At 35.2% G+C, this 22,478-nt stretch overlaps 1 protein-coding gene across 3 annotated transcripts in view; it reads right to left on the minus strand.

Annotated features, from left to right (window-relative positions):
- SPOCK3 (SPARC (osteonectin), cwcv and kazal like domains proteoglycan 3) overlaps positions 1 to 22,478 on the minus strand; it is a 505,924-nt gene that overhangs the window by 294,169 nt on the left and 189,277 nt on the right. For 2 of the 3 annotated variants that reach the window (XM_037830971.1, XM_037830970.1), the window contains exons 3-4: positions 12,607 to 12,615; positions 12,461 to 12,506 (exon numbers count right to left, since the gene is read on the minus strand). In XM_037830971.1, the coding sequence (XP_037686899.1) occupies positions 12,461 to 12,506; positions 12,607 to 12,615 (55 nt within the window). The remainder of the gene's footprint in view (positions 1 to 12,460; positions 12,507 to 12,606; positions 12,616 to 22,478) is intronic. The other variant, XM_037830972.1, reaches the window with a different exon arrangement.

Below are 22,478 nucleotides of genomic sequence, written 5' to 3' on the forward strand. Positions count from 1 at the left end.
CAATCAACCAACATTAAATGAGCACCTACTATGGCCAGGCAATGTGCTCTAGTGGAGGTCCAAAAATGAGTAAAGCCTGGACTGCACCCTCATGTAACCTACCATCTAGCAAGCCTTAAAGTAAATTCTATGAGACATAAAATAAGATGTGGATAAATGGAGAGGCACACATGCTTCTGGATGGGAAGACTCAATATTAGGGAGGTGTTGGTTTTCCTCAAATAGATCTTAAAATTTAATCCAATCTCAAATTAGATCCTAAACATAATTTGAAGTCCAAAAAAATGACTCTAGAATTCATCTAGAAGAAGAAATATGTGAGCATATTAAGGAATTTTTGGAAAAAGAAGATGAAAGAGGAGAAAAAAATAAAAAATAAAAAATAAAAAATTAGAATGTGAGTTGCAAACACCTTCTCTCCTCTGTACTGGGGCAATTATAAATACGACCAAATATGTACCTGATGATTGACCCTTTCACCATCAGTCCTTCCCTGTTTCATTCCTACTATGTCCTCTCATGGAAAAGGTGTATGTCTAAATTGAGAAACAGACCAAAAAAGTGCATATGAAAGATCTGATCCTACAGCAACATTGCAGGATGAAAAATCAAATGGGCTTCAAATTCGCTATTACAAGATTTGAAATCCCAGCTACAACACTCATTAGCTTTGTTACCTTAAGCAACTGCTCTCAGTATCAGTTTCCTATGTAAATTACAGAATACACATCAATACAGATGACTGATTTTCATATATAACACCTGACACAAGGAAGTGCTTGTACAAGAGAAACAGTGATTTCATCTTGGGGGTTTTCTTCCTTCCTACAATCCATTCTCTCAAAACCTTTCTGCTCCTGCTTCTGGTGCCATATCTGACAAGGTAAACAGATTATTTAAAAATCTCTGACACTTTTGATTACATTCCAAAGAACAACTTTTTTTTTCTCAACAATTCTCATTGCTACTGAAAAGAATAACTGGGAAGAATAATTTTGATAAATCATTTTTCAATCCTGTGACCTTTAACGGTATCTGCTAAAATAGCAAATTGTGGAGTTGAAAATAAACACAAACTCACACAGTAACACACAGGAGCACAGACCATCTCTCAGACTGATTAGATCAAAATCTTCAGGGATTGGGCCTAGGCATCTATGCTTTTTAAAGGTGTGCTAAGTAATTCTAATGCATAGCTAGGGTTGAGAAGCACTGCTCCAGCCAGGGGAAGTTTCCTGTTTCGATTATGACTCCTTAAATACATCCACTCTTTTTGCAATCTTCAAAATATGTTTTGCTGTTTTAAATAGGTTTGAGATCAGGATATTAGTTCTTAAATATATGAACACCTTCTAGGTATATATGATGAATCCTTTGCTCTATAAATTTGATTCTGAATTTAGCAATACATTAGATAATAGAAAAGAAATAAATACAGCTTGTCTTCTTGCACACATATGTAGGCTACTGTGATATGAACCAAATTGAATATCAATAATCTCAATTTCATCTCATGGATTAAAAACACAGACATTTATAAAATTTTTATCCTATGGGAATACTACCACCCTTTGACCCCCCAAAAAAACAACCAAGATTCTTGGTTTCTAGATTTCATAGATGGTGGTATAAAATAAATTAAATATGTTTATAATAGAAAGAGGTCAGAACTGGATAATGACAGGAGACAGATATCTCATTTAGCAGTCCTTACATAGTTATTATTTGCTAAGTCTGAAAGAGCACAAATGAGCATGCACTGTTGTTTTCTACGTTGACTATAATTTCTTAGTTGTTCCTTCAGAAAACAGGGTTTCTAAGACACAGAGTTACAAACATGGACTAAATAATCAATGTAGGATGTAAACTGACGTGGCTATTTGCACTTGAGTACTCTGTGTGTTGTTAATATCATGTGTCAGTTTGGCCAGGTATGGTGTGCAGTTGCTTAGTCAAGAAAATATTAGCCTGATTGTTACTGTGAAGGTACATGGTAGAAAGATTTGCATCTATAATCAGTTGATTGCATCTACAGTTGATTGCATCTGCAACCAACAAAGTTGAGCAATGAAGGGAGTCTCCTCATTGAATCAGTCGGAGGTCTTAAATGTCAGAACTAAGGATTTTAGAAGTCAGGGAAAGAAGAATTTCTGCCTCAAGTTTAACTTTAGTCAGCCAGCTCCCTCCAGGAAATTTGTACTCAATTTCAGCATCACCTTTGTGCTTGTGGCCTGTCCTATGGAATTCAGACTTGAGTAAATGCCTTCTAATAAATTTCTTTCTCTCTCTCTCTCTCCCTCTCTCTCTCTCTTTCTATATATATATATATATGAGACAAAGCTCTGGGTTGCCATGTATTTGATACTTAAATGGATTTTGTGAGGTTAAAAAGTATATTGATGTTGGTGGGTCATTCCTAAATATGCTGTTTAAAGTTGTAAAAAGAAAAGGAAGAGCTCAGAGCTTCAAATTCCCAGCTCATGTACCACATACATGACATGAAAGTTTCTATGTATGCCCTTATTTCTTAGAGCCACCGACTTGAAATATCTTAAAACCAAGCACAGAGTCTCATCATGTGCATAGCCGAATTGCAACGCAATTTAATTCCCAACTTGCAGGGTGTCTGCTGTTAAAGTTAGGGCATAACTTGACAGGGAATGGAATCCTGAAAATAGGAATGGGACATACGGGCTGATAATGTTGGTAATGGGAACACTGAACTCTTAAATTCCACTGAGTCTTCTTTGCCAGTTAAACCTGTAATGGTCTCCCCTGAAGAAACAGCCTTTCCAACCTTCCAACACCAATTCAGATTAACCGGGTTTTGCCAGATGAAACTGTAATGGAATCCCTTGAGGCAGGTAACTTGCGAAACGCTGCTAATCTCACTCAGGATCCACTTTCACCATCCCTCTTCATTTCCATATCAGTAACTAGATACATCCCAGCAGACCATGAAAGGTGAGGTGCAAAGTATGACCCACAAAGTGATGTGCTAATCTCCAAAAGAACTGCATGATTTTTACAATTTATACAGACAGAAATCAGGACATAATGTGTGGGAAAAGATATAATGGTGTGGGATAATGTTGGAAGCAATATAAAATTGGATCAGTCTGAATTTATTGATATGGACCCCCTAGGCAAAGATTTTGCATTCATGGTTTTAGCTTACATGGTTAGAAAGTGCTCTGCTTGTTTGGTTGGTTGGCTGAAACATGGACCAAAAGGTGGCCTGTAGTAAACGAAGTTGAAAAGCCAGAACTGCCCTGGTAAAATGCAATTGAAGGTGCCCAGTGGCTTATGGAGAACAGAATGTTAGACTGTATTTATCTTGTCTCTGGTACTGGGAGGAATAAATTTGTCAGAGCAGCTCCATCATCTGTGAAGAGCACTGTGGTCCATCGTCTTTATAAGTCAGATATTACTGGGGAACTGATGCCACCAAACTGGAATCCTTAAACAAAAGGGGGATGATTGGGTCCAAGGTTAGCAGGAGCCAAGTCGTTGCACTAACTTGCCAAAGATAAGATGGGTGTGGTTACCACATGGACAGCAGATTCAAAGAAATAATCAGAATGGTCTAACTCAGAGTCCTGCGGCATTTGCTAGTCAATTGTGGGTAAATAGAAGTGAAAGGGATGGGCAGACTACTAAATTCTAACTTGATCTGTATAAGCAGAAGAATTCTCGATCAAGCGAACAAAAGTCCAACTTGAATTAAAAAAAAAAAAATAGAGTATCATGGCCCTTAATAACTTCCCAGACTTGAGAAACTTTGCATACCAAGAACCCCTTAAATGAAGAGAAGATCAAGATCCCTTGGGGAAGGACCCATTGCCAAAAATTTATAGCATTAATCTTCCTCCCATCCTTCCCAAAAGGGACCTCTGGCTGATTACTTTACCGTGATTGTGCATTGGGGAGAAGGAAATGATCAGGTATTTGGGGGGTTACTGGACACTAGCTGTGAGCTGACACTAATTCCAGATACCAAAATCATCAATGTGACCTACCAGTCAGAGTAGGGACGTATGGAGGTCAGGTGATCAATGGAGGTTAAACCCAGTGCCATCTCACATGGGTTCAGTGGGTCCCCAAATCCATTTTGTGATTATTTCCTGAGTTTCAGAATGCATAATTGGAATAGACATACTCAGCAAGTGGCATAAAACACAAATTCATTCTGATCTGTGGAGTAATGGCTATCATGGTAGGAGAGGCAAAGTGGAAGTCACTAGAACTGCCTCTAAACCAAAAGCAAAAGCACAGTCCTGGTAGGATTTTAGAGATTAGGGCCACCATTAATGACGAAGGAAACAGAAGTGTTGATTCCACCCATGTCCCCACTCAACTGTCCTATTTGATCTGTGCAGAAAGGAGGATGACAGTGGATTGTCATAAACTTAACCACATAATAACTCCAATTGCAGTTGGTGTTCCAGATGTGGTAACACTGCTTAAGCAAATTAACACATCCTCTGGAATCTCATATGCATCTATTCAGTTGCAAATATATTTTTCTTAACACCTGTTAGTAAAGATGACAAGAAACACTGGCAAGGCCAGTAATACACCTTCACTGTTCTACTTCAGGGGTATATCATCAACTCTCCATCCCTCTGTTGTGATCTAGTCCACAGATAACCTTGATTGCCTTTCCCTCCCACAAGACATCTCATTGGTTATTTTATTGATGCCGTTATGCTGATTGGACCTAGTGAGCAAAACATAGCAATGACTGTAGACATACTTATAAGAAATTTGTGTTTCAATGGTTGGTAAATTCAGCAAAAAATTCAGGAACCATTCACCTCAGTGAAATTTCTAGGCATTCCATGGTGTGGGGCATGTCAAGATATCCCTTTCAAGGTGAAGGATAAGTTGTTATATCTGGCTTCTCCTGCTATCAAAAAAGAGGCAGAACATCTAGTTGGCTGCTTTGGATTTTGGAGACAGCACATTCTTCATTTGGGTGTGCTACTCACACCCATTTACTGAGTGACCTGAAACCTGCTAGTTTTAAGGGGAGACCAGAACAAGAGAAGCTCTGCAACAGGTCCAGGCTGCCGTGCAAGTTGCTCTGCCACGTGGGTCATATGATCCAACAGATCCAAAGGTATTGTAAGTGTCAGTGGCAAACAGAGATGCTATCTGAAGGCTTTCTCAGGTCCCTATAGGAGAATCACAGTGCAGATCAATTCAAAGCACTGACATCCTCTGCAGATAACCACTCCCTTTTTGGAAAACAGCTTTTGGGCTGCTACTGGGCCTTGATAGAGACCAGATGCTTAACTATAGGCCACCAAGTTACTATAAGACATGAGTTTCCCCTCATGAAATGGGTATTGTCTGTCCCACCAAGTAATAATGCTTGGATTACACAGCAGCACTCCATCATCAAATGGAAGATATATATATGAAATATATATATATGAAATCAGGTTTATGCAAGCCCTAAATACACAAGTTATACCAGGAAGTGGCCCAAATGTCCATGGCCCCCACTCCTGCCATGTTACCTTCTCTCTCCCAGCCTGTACTTACGGCTTCCTGGGAAGTTCTCTATGATCAGTTGACTAAAGAAGAGAAAACTCAAGCCTGGTTTACAAATGGTTCTGCACAATATGCAGACACCACACAAAAGTGGACAGCCGCAACTTTATAGCCCCTTTCTGGGATGTCCCTGAAGGACAGTGGTAAAGGGAAATCCTCCCAGTGAGAAGGAATCCAAGCAATGCACCTGGTGGTTCATTTTTCTTAGAAGGAGAATGGCCTGAGGTGCATTTGTATATTGATCCATGGTCTGTGGTCAGTGTTTTGGCTGGTGACAAGGGACTTGGAAGGAACATGATTGGAAAACTAGTGATAAGGAGGTTTGGGTGAAAAGTATGTGGCTATACCTTTCCAAATGGGCCAAAAAAAAAAAAAAAAAAAAAAAGAAAGAAAGAATAATTCTTTGTCTCATGTGAATACCCACTAGAGAGCATCCTCAGCATAGGAGGATTTTAATATTCAGGTAAATAGGATGACCCATTTGGTAGATACCAGTCAGGCTTTTACCACAGTGAATCCTGTCATTGCCCAATGGGCTCATGAACAAATTGGTCATTGTAGTAGAGATGGAGATTATGAATGGGCTAAAGGCACTGCTGAGTGTCTAATATGCCAACATCAAAGAACAATACTAACTCCCTGATGTAGCACCATTCCTGAGATGATAATCCCGCTACTTTGTGCAAACTGACTACACTGTGCCACTTCTATCATGGAAGGGGCAGCATCTTTTTCTTATTGGAATAGACACTTACTCTAGATATGGACATGCTGTCCCCACATGCAAAACCTCTGTCAAAACCACCATCTGTGGACTTACAGAATGCCTTATCCACCATCATGGTATTCAACACATCATTGCTTCTGATCAAGGAATCCACTTCACAGTAAATGAAATGCAGCAAACAGCCCACTGGTCTTATGTTCCCCATCGTCCTGAAGCAGCTGGATTGATATAATGGTAGATTAACCCTTTGAGGATTCAATTGCAGTGCCTATTGGTAGCAATACCTGGCAGGGCTGGAACAGTGGTTTCCAGGAAGCTGTATAGGCTCTAAATTAACATCCAATTTATGGTGCAGTTTTTCCCATATCCAGTTCCAAATTTGAAGGTATAGAAACAGGAGCGGCACCATTCACTATTACCCCTGTGATCCATCAGAAAAAAATTTGCTCCTGTCCCCACAATCTTACGCTCTGCTTGTCTACAGGTTGTAAGTCTAAAGGGAGGAGTGCTTCTACAGGAAACACCACAATGATTCCAATGAAGTAGAAGTTAAGAATACCATCTGGTCACTTTGGACTCTTCATGCCACTGAATCAACAGGCAAAGAAGGGAGTTACTCTACTGGCTGGGGAAATTGATCCTGATTACCAAGGGGAAATAGAACAGCTGTTATGCAGTGGAGATAAGAAAAAGTTTGCCTGAAATACAGAAGATCCCTTAGGGATTTCCCTTAGTACTACCATGCCCTGTGATAAAAGTCAATGGAAAACTGCAACATCCCAATCCAGGCAGGAATAATAATGGCCCAGAACCTTCAGGAATGAAGGTTTGAGTTACTACCAGGCAAAGAACCATGTCCAGCTGATGTACTCACAGCTGGCAAAAGAAATATGTAATTGCTTGTGGAGGAATGCAGTTATCAGTACCAGCTACTACCATGTGACCAGTTGCAGAATCAAGGACTGTAATTTTTGCAAGTATTTCTTCCTTACTTTGTCATGAATATGTTTGTATACGTGTGTTTTCTTTCTTCTCTTATCCCTTTGTCAGATTACATAAGCTGTACTAATTTTATATCATAGTATTTAAGTTACACAAGATCAAGTATATGAGTGAATATAATGCAAGGACTAGCATACTCTTCTGGGCAAAGGTTTAGTGCATTTTTGGTGGTGTGTAGGACAGTTGTACCCTGTTATACAAAAGTACAACTATGCTATTGTCTTATTTAAAGATTCAATATTGTTTAAGGAGTGTGTATGAGTGCTAAGTTGACAATGGGGGACAGTGAAGGTTAAGTTCATGCATCAACTTGGCTGAGTTATGATGTCCAATTGTTTGGTCAAGGAAGCATAGGCCTGATTGTTACCGTAAGGGTATTTTGTGGATGAATTTGAAGCTATAATCAGTTGATTGCATCCACAACTGATTGCATCTAAAAACCAACAAAGGAGGTTGCCTTCAACATTGTGGGGAGTCTCCTCATCCAATCAGTCTGAGATCTTAAAAGCTAGAGCCGAGGATTTCAGAAGTCACAGAGAGAAAAATTTCTGCCTCAACTTCAGTCAGCCAGCTTCCCCTAGGAAATTCAGACTCAACTTCAGCATAATATTTATTGGAGTCTCTAGCTTGCAACCTATTCTATGCAATTCTGACTTGTCAGCCCCTCATGGTTGTGTGAACCAATTTCTTACAACATGTCTCTTGATATACATCTCCTACCAGTTCTGTTTCTCTGGAGAACTCTGCCTAATACACCGTTACAAGGAATTTGTCCAAAATGATACAAAACTCCAAAATCTCTTAATGTATGAGGTGATCAAATGACATTTCAGAATTTACATTTTAAAATGACTTACACACATTTAGAAAATATTGTACTAACCCAGGCACATTACCCCCAATGAATTTAAAATCTGAGAACACCAATTTTTTCCAGTAGAACATGCCAAAAGGCACCAAACGCTTAAACAAAGAAGCATTATGCTACCAGCATGACTCTATTGTGAAGCATGGATAAGACCTATCTACTGTTTCAGAATACTATCAATAAATATTATCTAAGAATATGAAAACATTACCCTCATAAAAACAAGTGGATGTAAAAAGCATCTGTGAAAGAAGCAATATCTACATAATGTAATCCATGTAATCTGAGTCTTAAGAAGTATGGCAATATGTTTTAAAAGGGAGACAACAAATTGAAGGGGTACATTTTCTCAAACTCAAGTCTTTTTCAATATAAGAAATAATTATAGCCACAATACTATGGGTAGCTCTGTTCATTGAAGGGAATAAAAGATGAAATCTCAGCAGCTCTTTCACTGTAGCCAGATCCTGATTGCTAAAGGACATGTCAGGCTGTGACCGCTGACCAATGTAAGAATTTTTGTAAATGGATGGGAAAGATGGTGGAAATCAGATAAAGTTTTCTGCTCTAAAACAGACCCTGGAAAGACAGAAACAATGAATAAGTATATAGCTAAACATATGGCTGTCCTTTCAAAGAGTTGCTTCTTTTTAGACCATCCCCCTCCCATCCTTGCAAGAACAGCTCATCTTGGTGCAAGGTTAGCTGTTCATATGTCTGTCTTTCCTAGCTAGAATGTGAGCAGCTTGAGTTTAGGAATGGTCTAGCATACCACCTCTTCATGAATTTCTGAGAAATTCAAAGGGATATAACAAGCCTGTAGGAATCTAGCTGTCCTTCCCCAAGGGACTGATTTAGGTAGAGAGCTAGACAAGCCACCAGTCAAAACTCCAGCAGAATGGTCAACAGGTGCCCACAGCTCCACTCCTTTCCCTTAAGTCCAGAAATCTGCAGCAGCAGAGAAACCATATCAATAACATAAAACTGGTTTGTCCTGTATTCCCTAAATCTATTTAAATTCAGCTTGTCGATTATAAACTTATTTACTAAAATTTACTGCCATGGTAGATACCAAGTGGAGCAACTCCAAGCTGGCTTGAATAGTAAGAAAATTAGGCACATATAATAAGGATCCAAGTCTTTCACCCCAGGGCACCTAGATTTCACATCCTGGGGAAAATAACTTTTGAATAAAAGATGATTCTTAGAGTACTTCAGTATAAGTAGATTTTCTAAACAACTCTCTAGAATCACTGCTAAAAACTTCAGTGACTTATCTGTTACACACCCAAATTAATCTGTGACCAAAAACAAGACAGGGTTAATTTGGTGAAAAGGAAAGAGGTGAACATTCTTTAAATGCTACAGCATTTTTATGCTCCAATAATATATGAGGATAAAAGCATTTACTCCATTATTTAAAATCTTTATCATACTACCACTCCAGGATCATACATGCATTTTCCCTATTCAGTTAATTTGACATAGTAAACAGAATTTTCATGCCTTATTCAAGAAGATGCACGTGCTCATTAAAACTATTTTTCAGTTGATTTCTGTAGTGTCAACTCATGATTAGCTATACTAATGAAGAGAAGCAATGGCACAGAAAATGCAACAGGGAGAATTCAAAGCAATTTATCTTTGGCATCAGTATGCTTTCTTTTCATTTTTTTGCAGCAGATTTACCTTCATCAAATAATTTTAGTTAAATTAATTTGAAGCCTTTATATTTTCCTGAAACTCTTGCTATTGTAGTGGCATAGAAAACTTACCTGATAGTTTTCTGATTTATGGAAACAAGTTAACTTGAGATGAAAAATTAGTTGTAGCTAAACCAGAAAGATAAACTATAAGCTGTATCTGAAAAATCAGTTCATTTTTACCTAGAAGCAAATACAGAGGTTCAAATATGTATTTGTGGTTGTACATGTGTAAATATATGTTTCTATGTTTATGTATGTATGTTTAGAGGTATATATGTGCATACTAAAACATATATAGAGAGATACATTACACTGTGTAATACAGAAGCTGAGAAATTATATTATTCATACCATGAAATGCTAATTAAATGTTTTCACTAGTGGTACTTTAATTACTGTATATTTTCTGGAGCATTCTATAGAGATGAAATTATAAAATGATTTTAAATTAATATGATAAAATAATATAAATATCAGCAGATGAACATTAATGCCAAGGTAACTATTTCTTCATTCTTTTCAGGAAATACGCAAACTTCCAAAACAGAAAAAGGAGAAAATCAACTTACATTGATATTATAGAGATTTCCATAAAGCAGTGAAAATGGTAACATTGAAATTATAAAAATAAAAAAGTCTTCTTAATAATTTTATGTTAAACAGATCAATCAGCTTTTGAAAATGATACTTAAAAGCAATTCTGACATCAGAAAGAACGAAAAATATATTAGACTTTAACACATGTCAAGTCTATTCTGTATAGGTGATGCACACTGTGTGCCTTGTTCAGAATTAAATGGGAACAGGATGATTTTCCTCACTCCTGTGTCTCATCTACAAGTGTGCAGGTTAATTTGATTCAAAGCCAAAAGCATGTAGGAAACAAGTACATGGATCTCACTAGATTTTTTTTCTATTTCTCTCTCTTTCTTTGATAATTTTTTCCATGCATATTTATCACCTATAAATGTTCAATCAAAATCTAGAATGTGGTAGTCTAAAAAATATTGCTTTGAAATATAGAAATAAAGCCAAAAGCTCTATTTCTACCATTTGTTCAAGTACATATTAGTTACTAAAATAAAAACTTCAAAATATAGGTAGTATGCCATTATTTTATTATTATTATTTTAATTGTTTTAGTCTTATCATTTGAGTGGCAGTACCACTTAATAGAGAGTTAGGAAATAGGATTTGGGGGTCAGACTGCCTGAAGCCAAATCCTGATGCTGCCACTTTGTAAGAACATGACCTTGGGCGAGAGCTTAACCTCCTTCAATCCCTCCACTTCCTCATTTCTTTGCAGAGTTACCCTAATGACAATCAGACTAACTAATATATAGCAAATACTTAGCATAGTGACTAGATACAGCACACTTTAGAAATATTAGCTACTATCATGTCATGGGCTTCTCCCTAACTGCTAAATACATGTTTGACAACTTAGTAAGGTATAAACCTTTCTGAAAATTGAAGTAACTCAGCCTTGTGGTACATTAGGTTGTGGAAGCCTCCCCTATAATAATCTTATTAAAAAAAAATTGAAGTTCAATACATTGTTACATACACACAACATAAAACTCGAAGCATCTTTATTATAACTGAATGCACCAAGTATGGCACATTTCACTTTTAAAAACCTATCACAGATTACTCCCATTTTTCAAGGTTTATTATTTCATCATAAAATTTCATACCCCAAGAAAATTTGCAAATATATACCATTGACTGTTTTTTAATGTATTTGGCTTCAGTTTTAATAACCAAATCAAAAATTACTTTTACAATTTTAAAATACAGATTGTACAAATAAGCACACTGGATAATAACAGCAAAATCAAATGAAGTTTTTAAGAAAGAAACTAATTTTAAAGGGAGATTGTATATGAATGATAGTGACAGACTCCAGTGTAGGGTCAATGTTGATGATATTCCATTTCTAGGTCCACCTAGACTGGTTCTCACTCAAAGAGGTTGTTGCAGCATTCATCCCAAATATTAAGTTCAAAAGTTTGCAGACATAGAAAAATGCCATATGCACCTCTTAATAACATATTATGTCTCCATCATAAAATTATCTAAACATTCTTAAAAACTATTTCTAATTTTTAGCTGATACCATTTCATGGATTAATATATTCTGTTAGGTTATATATCATTAGTAAAGTAGAAATTCATTTTGTTTCAAACTTTAAAAGGGTCATCCTCTGGGTTTATTGTGGAATGTAGTAAAAAAGAAAACTCTCTTTGTAATTTTGCACAAATAAATCTATTGCCTAGAGAATGCACTTGAACATTGGAAAACTGGAAAGGTGACTTGTTTCAACTAATGAAAAAGAGACATTAATAAAAGCTCAAAAGTACAAATCAGTAATCCAAGACATATATCTAAAAAAAGGACATCCTGACATAACCATGATACCTAACTAACTGACTATATTTCTACCTATATTATGTTGAAATAATTGTTCTATAAATGAGTCTATTCATAGTGACTTCTCCTACTAGTATTTTAAATTCTAACCGGATAATACCATGTTTAAAGTACAGTGATTTAAGATGTAAAGATTTCCACTGTAAAATAGCTAAGAGTCTTACCCTGATCGAAGGGTTTTCCTGGACTCCAAGCACGGAAATAATCATCCTACAAGGGAAAACAATGTGAATTGAGTTGCGTGAGTAATTACTTTAAAGATTAATATAAAATATAAAAAAAATATAAAATACAGAAGCTGTATACAAACCTCTACTTCCTGAAATGGCAAGCAGCAAATTATAAAAAAATAAAATAAAATAAAAAAGGAACAAGAAAAAAAGAATAGTTATCAAAAGAGAACACCATGTTTACATGCTATAGAAATGTTTCCAATAAATGTGCTCATTTTCATTGCAAGTCAATGTTTACTATAACAGCTTGACTATTTTAGGTTACCACTTCTCCTAAATATTATAATGCAATACTTTCAATTGCAATTGAATGTGTATTATAATATCCAGATAATTACCATAAGCTAATAAGCTATAAAGCATCTTACCAGTTTCCAATTATGCAACTTTATTTTCCACTAGTACAATAGTAAATAGTACCATTAATATATGGGAGAAAATACCAAGTGATTCTGCAATAGCCTCTAGAGTATAAATATGTTTTATGCAAATCATGCACATGTTAATTGAATATCTAATTAGTTGATCAAAATGCAGTTGGGATTTTGAAAAATGTACACTTAATTAAATCTTGCCTCAAGTTTAATTCTTTGATAAGGAAAAGAATCAGTACAATACATTTACTATTATTTAGTAAGTATGACCATACAACAAAAATGTATACTGAAAATAATAAAGGAAGCATGGCCAAATTGACTAAATCTATTTTATTTATTCTTTACCACTCTAAAAGCCTTCTGAAATTATCTCATCCATGCCATGTTTTATTGTAAATAAAATACATTTACTGTCATATTAATATGCTTCTTTCCCTACAGTTACTTGTCGCAAGAAAGAGCAGCATATCATGGTGAAGGTCTTTGATGCAACATTCCCATGCTCCATTCTCTTAGACCCAGTGTAGCAGCCAGATGGAAAGCTGCAGAAACTAGAGAGTAAGAAAAGGCCAAATAGAGATTCGTTGAATGTTCCTGTTAAGCATTTGCTAGTACCCTCTGATGTATAAAGAGGAACATGCAGTAAATATTTTAATCATGAAATTAAAATTAATTTTTTTTCATAAATAAGATAAGGAAATGCATTTATTTTAATCATGGAAATAAATGCTCTTCCCTAATTTATTTATGGAAAAATTTTAAGTTGTTACAAAAGTTATTTCTTATGAAAAAATTTTAAGTTGTTACAAAAGTTATTTCTTATTGCATCTAACCATTCACCACCACCTTCTGCACTCCCACCTCACCAACTTCAAAAAGAAAAAGAAAAAGAAAAACAACAGAAGACATCTCTGTCAATCTTAGATATATGTCAAGATAGAACTCACACAATTATATAGAGTCAATTTAAGAGAAAATAACACAAATGCATAGGTTAAATAAATATTGACTGCTTAATATCTTTTGTAAATCTCTGTTTAAAAACAATTATAGCATGGTAGAATTCTTGGAAAACTAAGTTTTCAAATTAAGTTATTCCACTGCATGTCTCAAAACATGAGCTGAGAATCCTAACATGCTCACTTAATATCTTTGTTTTTTTAACCAAATCTTACTGTTTTGAGATGAAAACTATTCATCTTAGGATGGAAGAAGTCGGGCAGCTATGTTGTTAAGTCTCTTCTGAAGAATAATCTAAAGCTTGACAATGAACACATGAGTGATGGATTTGGAGTCAGGCAAATCAGAATTCTAAGTCTGGCTTTACTACTTATTAAATGTATCACCTTAAATGAGTTATGATCTAAATCTCAGATCCTTGAGACTAAAACCGGACAAATAAAATCTCCTATCTGGTAGGCTTACCATGAATATTAACTATAAAATATATAAAATACCAAGCACAGTATGACATAAAGGAGGTGCTAAAGAATAAGAGCTCATCAGAGGGGCCAAGGTCATCTCCGTCAGTATCTTTGGGCAACACCATTGAACAAGCTCTCATTACTACTGACGATCCTTTAGTTTTTGTGGTTCCTTCAAAACAGTCATGGGCAATACATAACATTTCAAAGCTGAAGTCCAAACTGCCACCACTAAATGCAGTCAACCTGATTAGGACTTATGTTTATGAGAGTAGTTAATGCAAGAAGGCAAGTATTCCTGCTATCACCTCAGACTGTTCTGAAGTGGAACAGCTACTGGTGGCACCACCCAAAGAAATATGGGTAAGTTTTCATTCCAAGAGTAACTTTATCCACATAAATAACACAGGGCTCTAGAGGGATGAGTAGGCATGGAACTGACATTGTTAGCATCAAAGGCCAATAACATGAAAGCAACATTTTCAATGCAGCACATAGTGTTTGAAATATTGAACATCTGTGCAGATTATTGGGAATTAGGTGTTCATGTATCAAAAAAGGATATGATGGTAAAATCTAACCCAGAATTAAAACTGATTAACTCCCTTCAGAATAACGTGGTCAAATTTAGTGAGCTTGACATTATGGCTATATACAAATCTATAACCATAATGTAAAACATGAGCCTGTTTCTTTTGATTGTGTCGAGGGTAACCTAGAGGTCCGGCCATTGTGGAGATCTGACACAATGTGAAAAAGCAAAGCAGTTAGCCTTGTTGGCTATTTTAGAAATACTGTGTTTTGACATGACTTAACTTTTTTTTTCGGTCTGAAAATGGACTCACTTCATTAAGTCTTAGGAATGTGCCAGGATAGGAAATAAAAATATTTTCACACAAGTGTCCGTTCAGGTGCATTTTCTTTTGTCTCAAAAAGCTTTGTGAGATTATTGGGTATTGTCAGGTTTCAATTTAGATCCAAATTAAAGCCAATCAGAGATTAGAAAAACAACTCCAAGAAATGCCCCTAATTAGAGATATTCAGATTCAGATGACTGAAGCCAAGCCTGAGTGTTCCAACAGACAAAGCTGGATTCTTGTTATTTGTGTTCCCAAACTTACTCTATTGAGTTACTGGCACTATAAGATTTTAATATTACACATTTGTCAATTTCTTATATTTAAAGAAATAATAATTGTTAGTTTTGTACAAAAGAGTCTGCATAAGAAAATTTGTTTGGGGTATTATATTATTTAAACTATAATTTCCTTGCCATTCTAATGCTCTACTTTTTTCTAATTTTAAAACATCTCTTCAATATAGAGCAGGGTTTCCCAGCCTTGGCACTATCTATATTTGGGGATGGATAATTCTTTGTTGTGGGGTGCTACCCGGTGCACTGCAGGCTGTAGCAGCAACCCAGTCTTCTACCTATAAGCTACAATTAGCAACCCTCTCCCAAGGTGTGACAAACAGAAATGTCTCCACATGTTGTCTAATGTTGCTTGGGGGGAAAAAATCACCCATTTCAGAATCACTGATTTAGAGTTATTGGAAAATATAGAAAGACAAATGAATAAAAATATCCTACAACAAAAGGATGATTACCAGTAACAAATTTTCTCCAATTTTTTTTACTATCTTGAGATAATATTATATATTCAATTTTATAGCCATGTTTTTATTCGATGTTTAATTAAAAGAATTTTACAATTGTATTAAATATTTTTCTCAAAATACTTAAAGGCTGCATGTGGATATACCATCATTTATTTATTCCCTCATATGCCTGTGCTTTCATATTGCTTATGATAATTTGCTATAAAAAATAATACATACACAAATGTCTGACTGTATTTTCTTATGAATACAGAATATAAGTTTAGGGAGGGAATCAGTAGGAATAAACACCATATCCAGAATAGATGAATTAGTTTCCTGTGACAATAATTGGTTACAACCACTGTCCAAATGAAGTTTGTCATGCATCTTTGGCATATGTGTCCACACTGTTGTATCTGTACTTAGAAATCTACCATTGCTTGTAGGAATAATATGGATTGTCATTAAACTAGATCAGGGATTGCTTAAGCATTCAAAGTCCTCATGGATTTTAATAAACAGTCAGTTAGGAATAGGGGAGTTGGACGCCAAAGCGCTCCACAAAGGGTAGCCCTAGAGATGAACATAAAATGCATATTTGAGGGATGTGAGTCCCTCTGAGGTAATCTGAGGATTACCTTAGTCATGATTACCATTCATCCTGTTTCAGCAGCTATGAGGAGCTACATGGGAGAGAAACCTTACTGAAAGATATATTTGAGAATAAGTGGCTAGCAAAGAATCCCAGTTTCAAATAATGGTCAATTAAGATACTATTGAAGTTTATTGGACACAACCTTGTCCTGTATTCCAATAAACCTTCTGCAATTTACATTAAACAATTATTATAAAGATTTTCAAGCTCTAGGAAAAAAGTATTATACAAGTATAACATAAAATACAGAAGATAATACATTTTGGACACCCTGCAAAAATAAGATACGTGTCAAGTCTTATGGTCAATCTGTACCCCCAAAATTTAGGTGATAACCTTTCCACAGTACTCATCTTCCTATCCAAAGTCTGATATCAGAATATCTGGTATTTCATATAGGATTTTTGTACAGAGTCAATCATTTGGAATATATGAACATGCAAATGCTTACATATTCACACATATTGAATGCATATGCCTGCATAAATTTATATTTGAAACAGATGGGACTGTAACAGATAAACATTTAACTAATATCTGTCCTAAAATTAAATACCATTTTATGGTTCATGTGAGACATCTCATAAGGCAGATGCAGTTTATCCAATTATAGTTTCACTAAAAAAAAATCCATGTGGTAAGGCTGATATTTCTTCAAAGATTTGCAGAACTACCTCATATGATTACGCAAACCCAGAAATCTGAGTCCCTGAGGCTAAATGTATGAATAAACATATAAACAAAAACACATTCAGCTGTGGTATTACCAACTATATTTATTGGCATTTTATCATTACAGTGACTATCGCTGCAATGAATTATTCCATAAAGTGATATGTCTTTCCACATTTAATTCAACAAGGAGACAGACCCTTACAACAGTACTCTCTTGGTCTTTCTTTTACTTGACAGAAGCCCACTATATATTACAATTGTTTACCAAATGACATTAAGAATTATATTTTATTATATTAAGTACTTAAGAATTGTATTTTATTAACAATGCATTATTTTAAAATTTCAGTTTTTTACTTTTGTCCCAAAAATGGATACCCACAAAAGCAACAGTGTTTTATCAGTGATGCCATTCACATAAGAATGATGTCTCAAATGAATTAGGGTGGAAAAAAATGAAAAATAGAAAATACCTCAAAGTTTAATTATGAGGATTTAAAGGAGATCTTATATTGGTACAAATTTTTAAATCCTAGGTTAACAATTTCAGTTAACAAGTTAGAAAGAAAAAAAGAGAGAAAACAAAGCAGGAAGTTGTATTAGGACATCCCAGCCAAGAGTGAGGTTTTGAAACAAGAAAAGCTTAGTTTTAAATGCTAGATCTATCATTTACTCTATTTTAACTCTGACCCTTCAGTTTCCTTTTCTGAAAATCAATACTACAAAAATGTAATAGAAATGTATAAAGATTGAATGCATTATATAAAGGACTGTTATAGTTTCTAGCTCACACTAAGAACTTAAAAATTGTTTAGTTCCTATTATTATTATAACCAGGAACATACGCTAATAACTCTCACCAATCATTACAATGTTATAAAATAATAACTAATAAATTGACATCATATAAAATGGGATTTTTGAATAAAATATATGGCAGATGGTAGGAGGAAGATTGTGACATATGAAATAGGCAGTGGGGAAACAACCTTTTGATAACCCATTGGAGTCCCTGTCTCCTGAAGCTAAATGTCCGTAAAGTATAACACTGTTAACCTTCCAATGTCACATCAGAGAGTCATCATTTCATTTTTTACCAATTATTCTAAAAACATTTACAGTGCTTCCAATAGATGTTACGGGGGCAGAGGGGGGAGGATGATACAGAGCCTGTGACTTCAAGAACTCAGTATCTAATGTGAAAGTAAGTTACATTCCAAAACAGACTAGGCACATGAAGAGAAGCTGTTCAAAGCACAATAGGGGAAATGAAAGAATGTAATCAGTAATGTTAAATGTGAGAAGTGTTCACTTGGAAGGTAACTTCCAAGTATGCTCATATAGGATACGGAGACAAAGAAAGTTAACTTTGCAAGTTCTGAGACATTAGCTAGTTTTCACTAACTTCACAGAATCTTAAGTTCACCTATAGTAGGTAATCTCCAAAGACGGCCTCCACCAATTATTTTCTTCCCTGTACATTCATGCTGCTACTAACAACAAAGGATGAATCTCATTTTCCTCTCCTTCAATATTATCTGCCCTTCATGACTTGTTTGACCAAGAGAATATGGCAGAATGATGTTTAGGGGCTTCTAAGTGTAGTTTATAAGAATACTTTCATGCTGCCACCATGAAAGGAACCCAAACCATATGGAGAAAGCACTAGCCTTCATCCCAAACTGAGCTTCCAGATGCCATACAGAATTAACTGCCAACCATGTGGCAGAGCCATTTTGAACTTCCAAATTACTCAAGACCCAGCATCGATTTTACTGCAATTGCTTTAGAGACTCAAAGTATGAAATATCCAGCTGAGCATAGTCAGCACACTGAAACCTGAGATATAATAAATTGCAGTTTTAGGCCACTAAGTTTTGGGCTGGTTTGTTACAGAACAGTGAATAATTGGAACAGCCCACAAGTTATACAATTAGTCAGGTGTGAAGACCAAAAATACATATGAGATCTCCTAATATCTGGTCTCTTCTGTCTTTCATAACTGCACATTCTCAGAATAAACAGATGTAGAACATCCAAATAGTCCCTTGTGCTTAAGATTTCACCCTTATCCAATAGGTAAATCTTTACAAATTCAGCCCTACTTATATCTGATAATCAGTGATGACATTCACATTAGACCATGGTCACACATGACTTTCCAGAGGACGTAAGGAGCAATTCTAAGGAAGCATCCAAAATCTTGGCTCTGTGATGGATATTAACATGCACTCTTTGGAATTCCCTCCTTATCCACTGACAGTTTATCTGGAATTTTCATTCATCCCCTATTTTCCTTCATCTCCTATTTTCCTTCAGTCTTCTGAGTCCAAAACTACTTAACCTGCCAGTTTTCCCAGTCCTGACCTGCTATACCATTTTACTATGTCTTGCTTCTAAGTACCCATCCCCTCCCAAATATCTTTTTCCACAGAACAGTAAGAGACAAAAGTGTTCCTGATCTAAAATACTACCCATCTAGGTCATAGTCATGAACACATCAGGAATATGGAGAAGTTTCTGGCCTCTACTCTCATATACAAAGAAGGGAAGATGGGCCTAGAGATATCAACTTAAACATCTTATTCCCAAGGAGTAAAATCTCAGCAAATTTTTTTGACTTTTGAGAAATATAAAAGACATTAAGACCCCTCACTTCAACCTTCCTACAACAATCATACTTTGTGTTTCAAATCTCTAGAATCAAATCAATAAGTATACTCATCTATTGCTCCATTTAATGGGGAAAATATTGCTATATTATGTAAGTAGAAGTAAAAATAGTGTGATGATGATTGTGAGTATGAATCTATGCTGTGAGGTAGGAAGGTGAATTTCTTAGGATTTCTGGATCTCATGATTATATCCCTCAAACCCTCACAATCAAAACTTTAAAATATCTCTGCTAAATTAACTCTTATTGCTTGTTATATTTCAGTATCTCATTGAAAACATGAAGCTTTCCTGGTTCAATAAGGTAAAAAAAAAAAAAAAAAAATAGCCATGAAAACACCACTGTTCTTTTGAAATGTGTTACAGGTTATTGCAGTCTCATTTACACATTCACCCCATTATAGAAAGAAAAACTCACAAAATAGTGAAGCCAAAAGAGGAAACTGCATGGTATAGAAATACATAACATGTAATTTGATCACAGGATAGAGTAAGAAAAGCCTTGTCATGGTGTAAAGGAATTATCTATACGAGAGAAACTATCTGTTCCAGGAACCCCAGTGTCACATTTATTACCCAAGTAGCACTCATTTTCCACATGGTCTCCTAGGATTATGAAAGAATTCATTTATAACACTTTGGCAGACCTTTTATTTTTTTACAGAGCATTTTATGCTGTCTGTCTCACTATAGATAAATCACATAAATAAAATACATTATATGACAAGGACAGTGCCATTGGGACAATTCCTCAGTTGTCTCTGAAAATGTCAGCAAATTTAGGTTAAATCCCTCTAAATACATATGGATTGTGCCCTGTTTACATTTACATTGATATACAAAATGTATGATCCATATACAACCAGGAAAGGCATAAAAACAGCTTGCCTTAATAAACAAATAGGGAAATATAAATACTGGCAATCTTCACTGTAACTATAAAGACATTAACTCATTTAAGGAAATTGAGAAAAACAGAGGCTTGAACTTATGATTCACTTACCCTATACCAGACAATATTTAAGTACTTTTTCTCAATCCTCACAGTATCTGTAAGAAGTAAGTGCTTCTAATATTGTTCCCATTTGACAGATGAGGAGAGTGAAACAGGGAGACATGAAGTAATCTGCTAAAGCTTACATAGGTAATTAGAAGTAGAGCTGAGATTTGAACCCCAGCAGTGAGGCCCAGAGCCTGCATGCTTGACCGCCCCACTATTCCACGGGTCAACAACTATGGCCTGTGGGCAGACCAACCACCTGTTTTTGTAAATAAGGTTTTATTGGAACACAGCCACACCCACATATTGTCTAAGGCTGCTTTGTTGCTACTATAGCAGAGTTGAGTAGTTAAAACAAGGGCCATATCTCCATATGGCCTGCAAAGCCTAAAATATTTACTATCTGGTCTTTTACTAAAAAGGATCCCTATACTACATATCCTATATAATACATTCCCCATAAAAGAAGGCATATGAAATCTGAGAAAACAATATATATGGGATACTTCTCTATTTCCACATAGAAAAACAAATCTCTTTTGGAAAAAAAAAAAAAAAAAGATGCTTAATATTCTGAATCTGTGTGATTTTATCTCAAAATCTTCAGTCTTACAAAATGTTTAAGTATTTCATTTCCTCTTTCTGACCAACAATATATCATCTAGCTTGGCATATAATCTGCAGATGAGTTTACCACATTTTCAGAACAAGATATCAAGATGTATCTGGAACCAGCAAAGAGCATTATTCCAAAAAATATTATTATATATTATACAAAACAAGTTTTAGGTACAGAGTTGCAAATGTACGTTCTGTATGACAACATCATGATAATCAATTCAAAACGACAAATCAAAAGCTAAAGGTAATTGGAGAAACGTTTCTAATCCTAGAAAACTTCTCAAATTAGTAAATCAAACTTTTAGCTATTGTTTAGTTGTTGAAGCAAAATATCATTATTAATAGTCCCATATGTTTTTCACATTCCTTTGGCATTCATAATAGCATTTTAGTTTTTAAAGTGTTCATAATACATATTTGTTTAAAAACTCCATAAAACTATAACACTGAATATGGCTCAAATATAAGAACATTTAATGATTTCACTAAATGTAAATAAAAATTTAAAAAAAATGTATGTGTTGAATACATAGTAATAGTTTGTTATAAGCCATGAACATATATAGTTGATGAAAATAAAGCATTACCCAAAATATAAACTAAATAATGCATAAAACAAAGAAAAATTAATTATCATACATCAGAGCAAAATAATATTAATCTTTTTTTTTAAAAAGTAGTGTCTTAAGAAACAAAATGTCAGTGGTTTCATCGTTGAATCAGTATGTATTTCTGTGCTTTTCTATTGTCCCAGCAGCAAAAATAAACTCTTTTAGAGTCGATACTGGTTGGGCAGTAGAGAAGAAAGATTTATAAGGGAACTCTAATTATTTCTCTCTGAGTCCCTTATCTTCAGATAATCTAGTCCCGTGATTAATACCTGTGAATAACTTTTTTGAATATATCTATTTGTAAATGCAAA

The sequence above is a fragment of the Choloepus didactylus genome, chromosome 3 (assembly GCF_015220235.1).
Source record: "Choloepus didactylus isolate mChoDid1 chromosome 3, mChoDid1.pri, whole genome shotgun sequence".
In the NCBI taxonomy this organism is placed as follows: domain Eukaryota; kingdom Metazoa; phylum Chordata; class Mammalia; order Pilosa; family Megalonychidae; genus Choloepus; species Choloepus didactylus.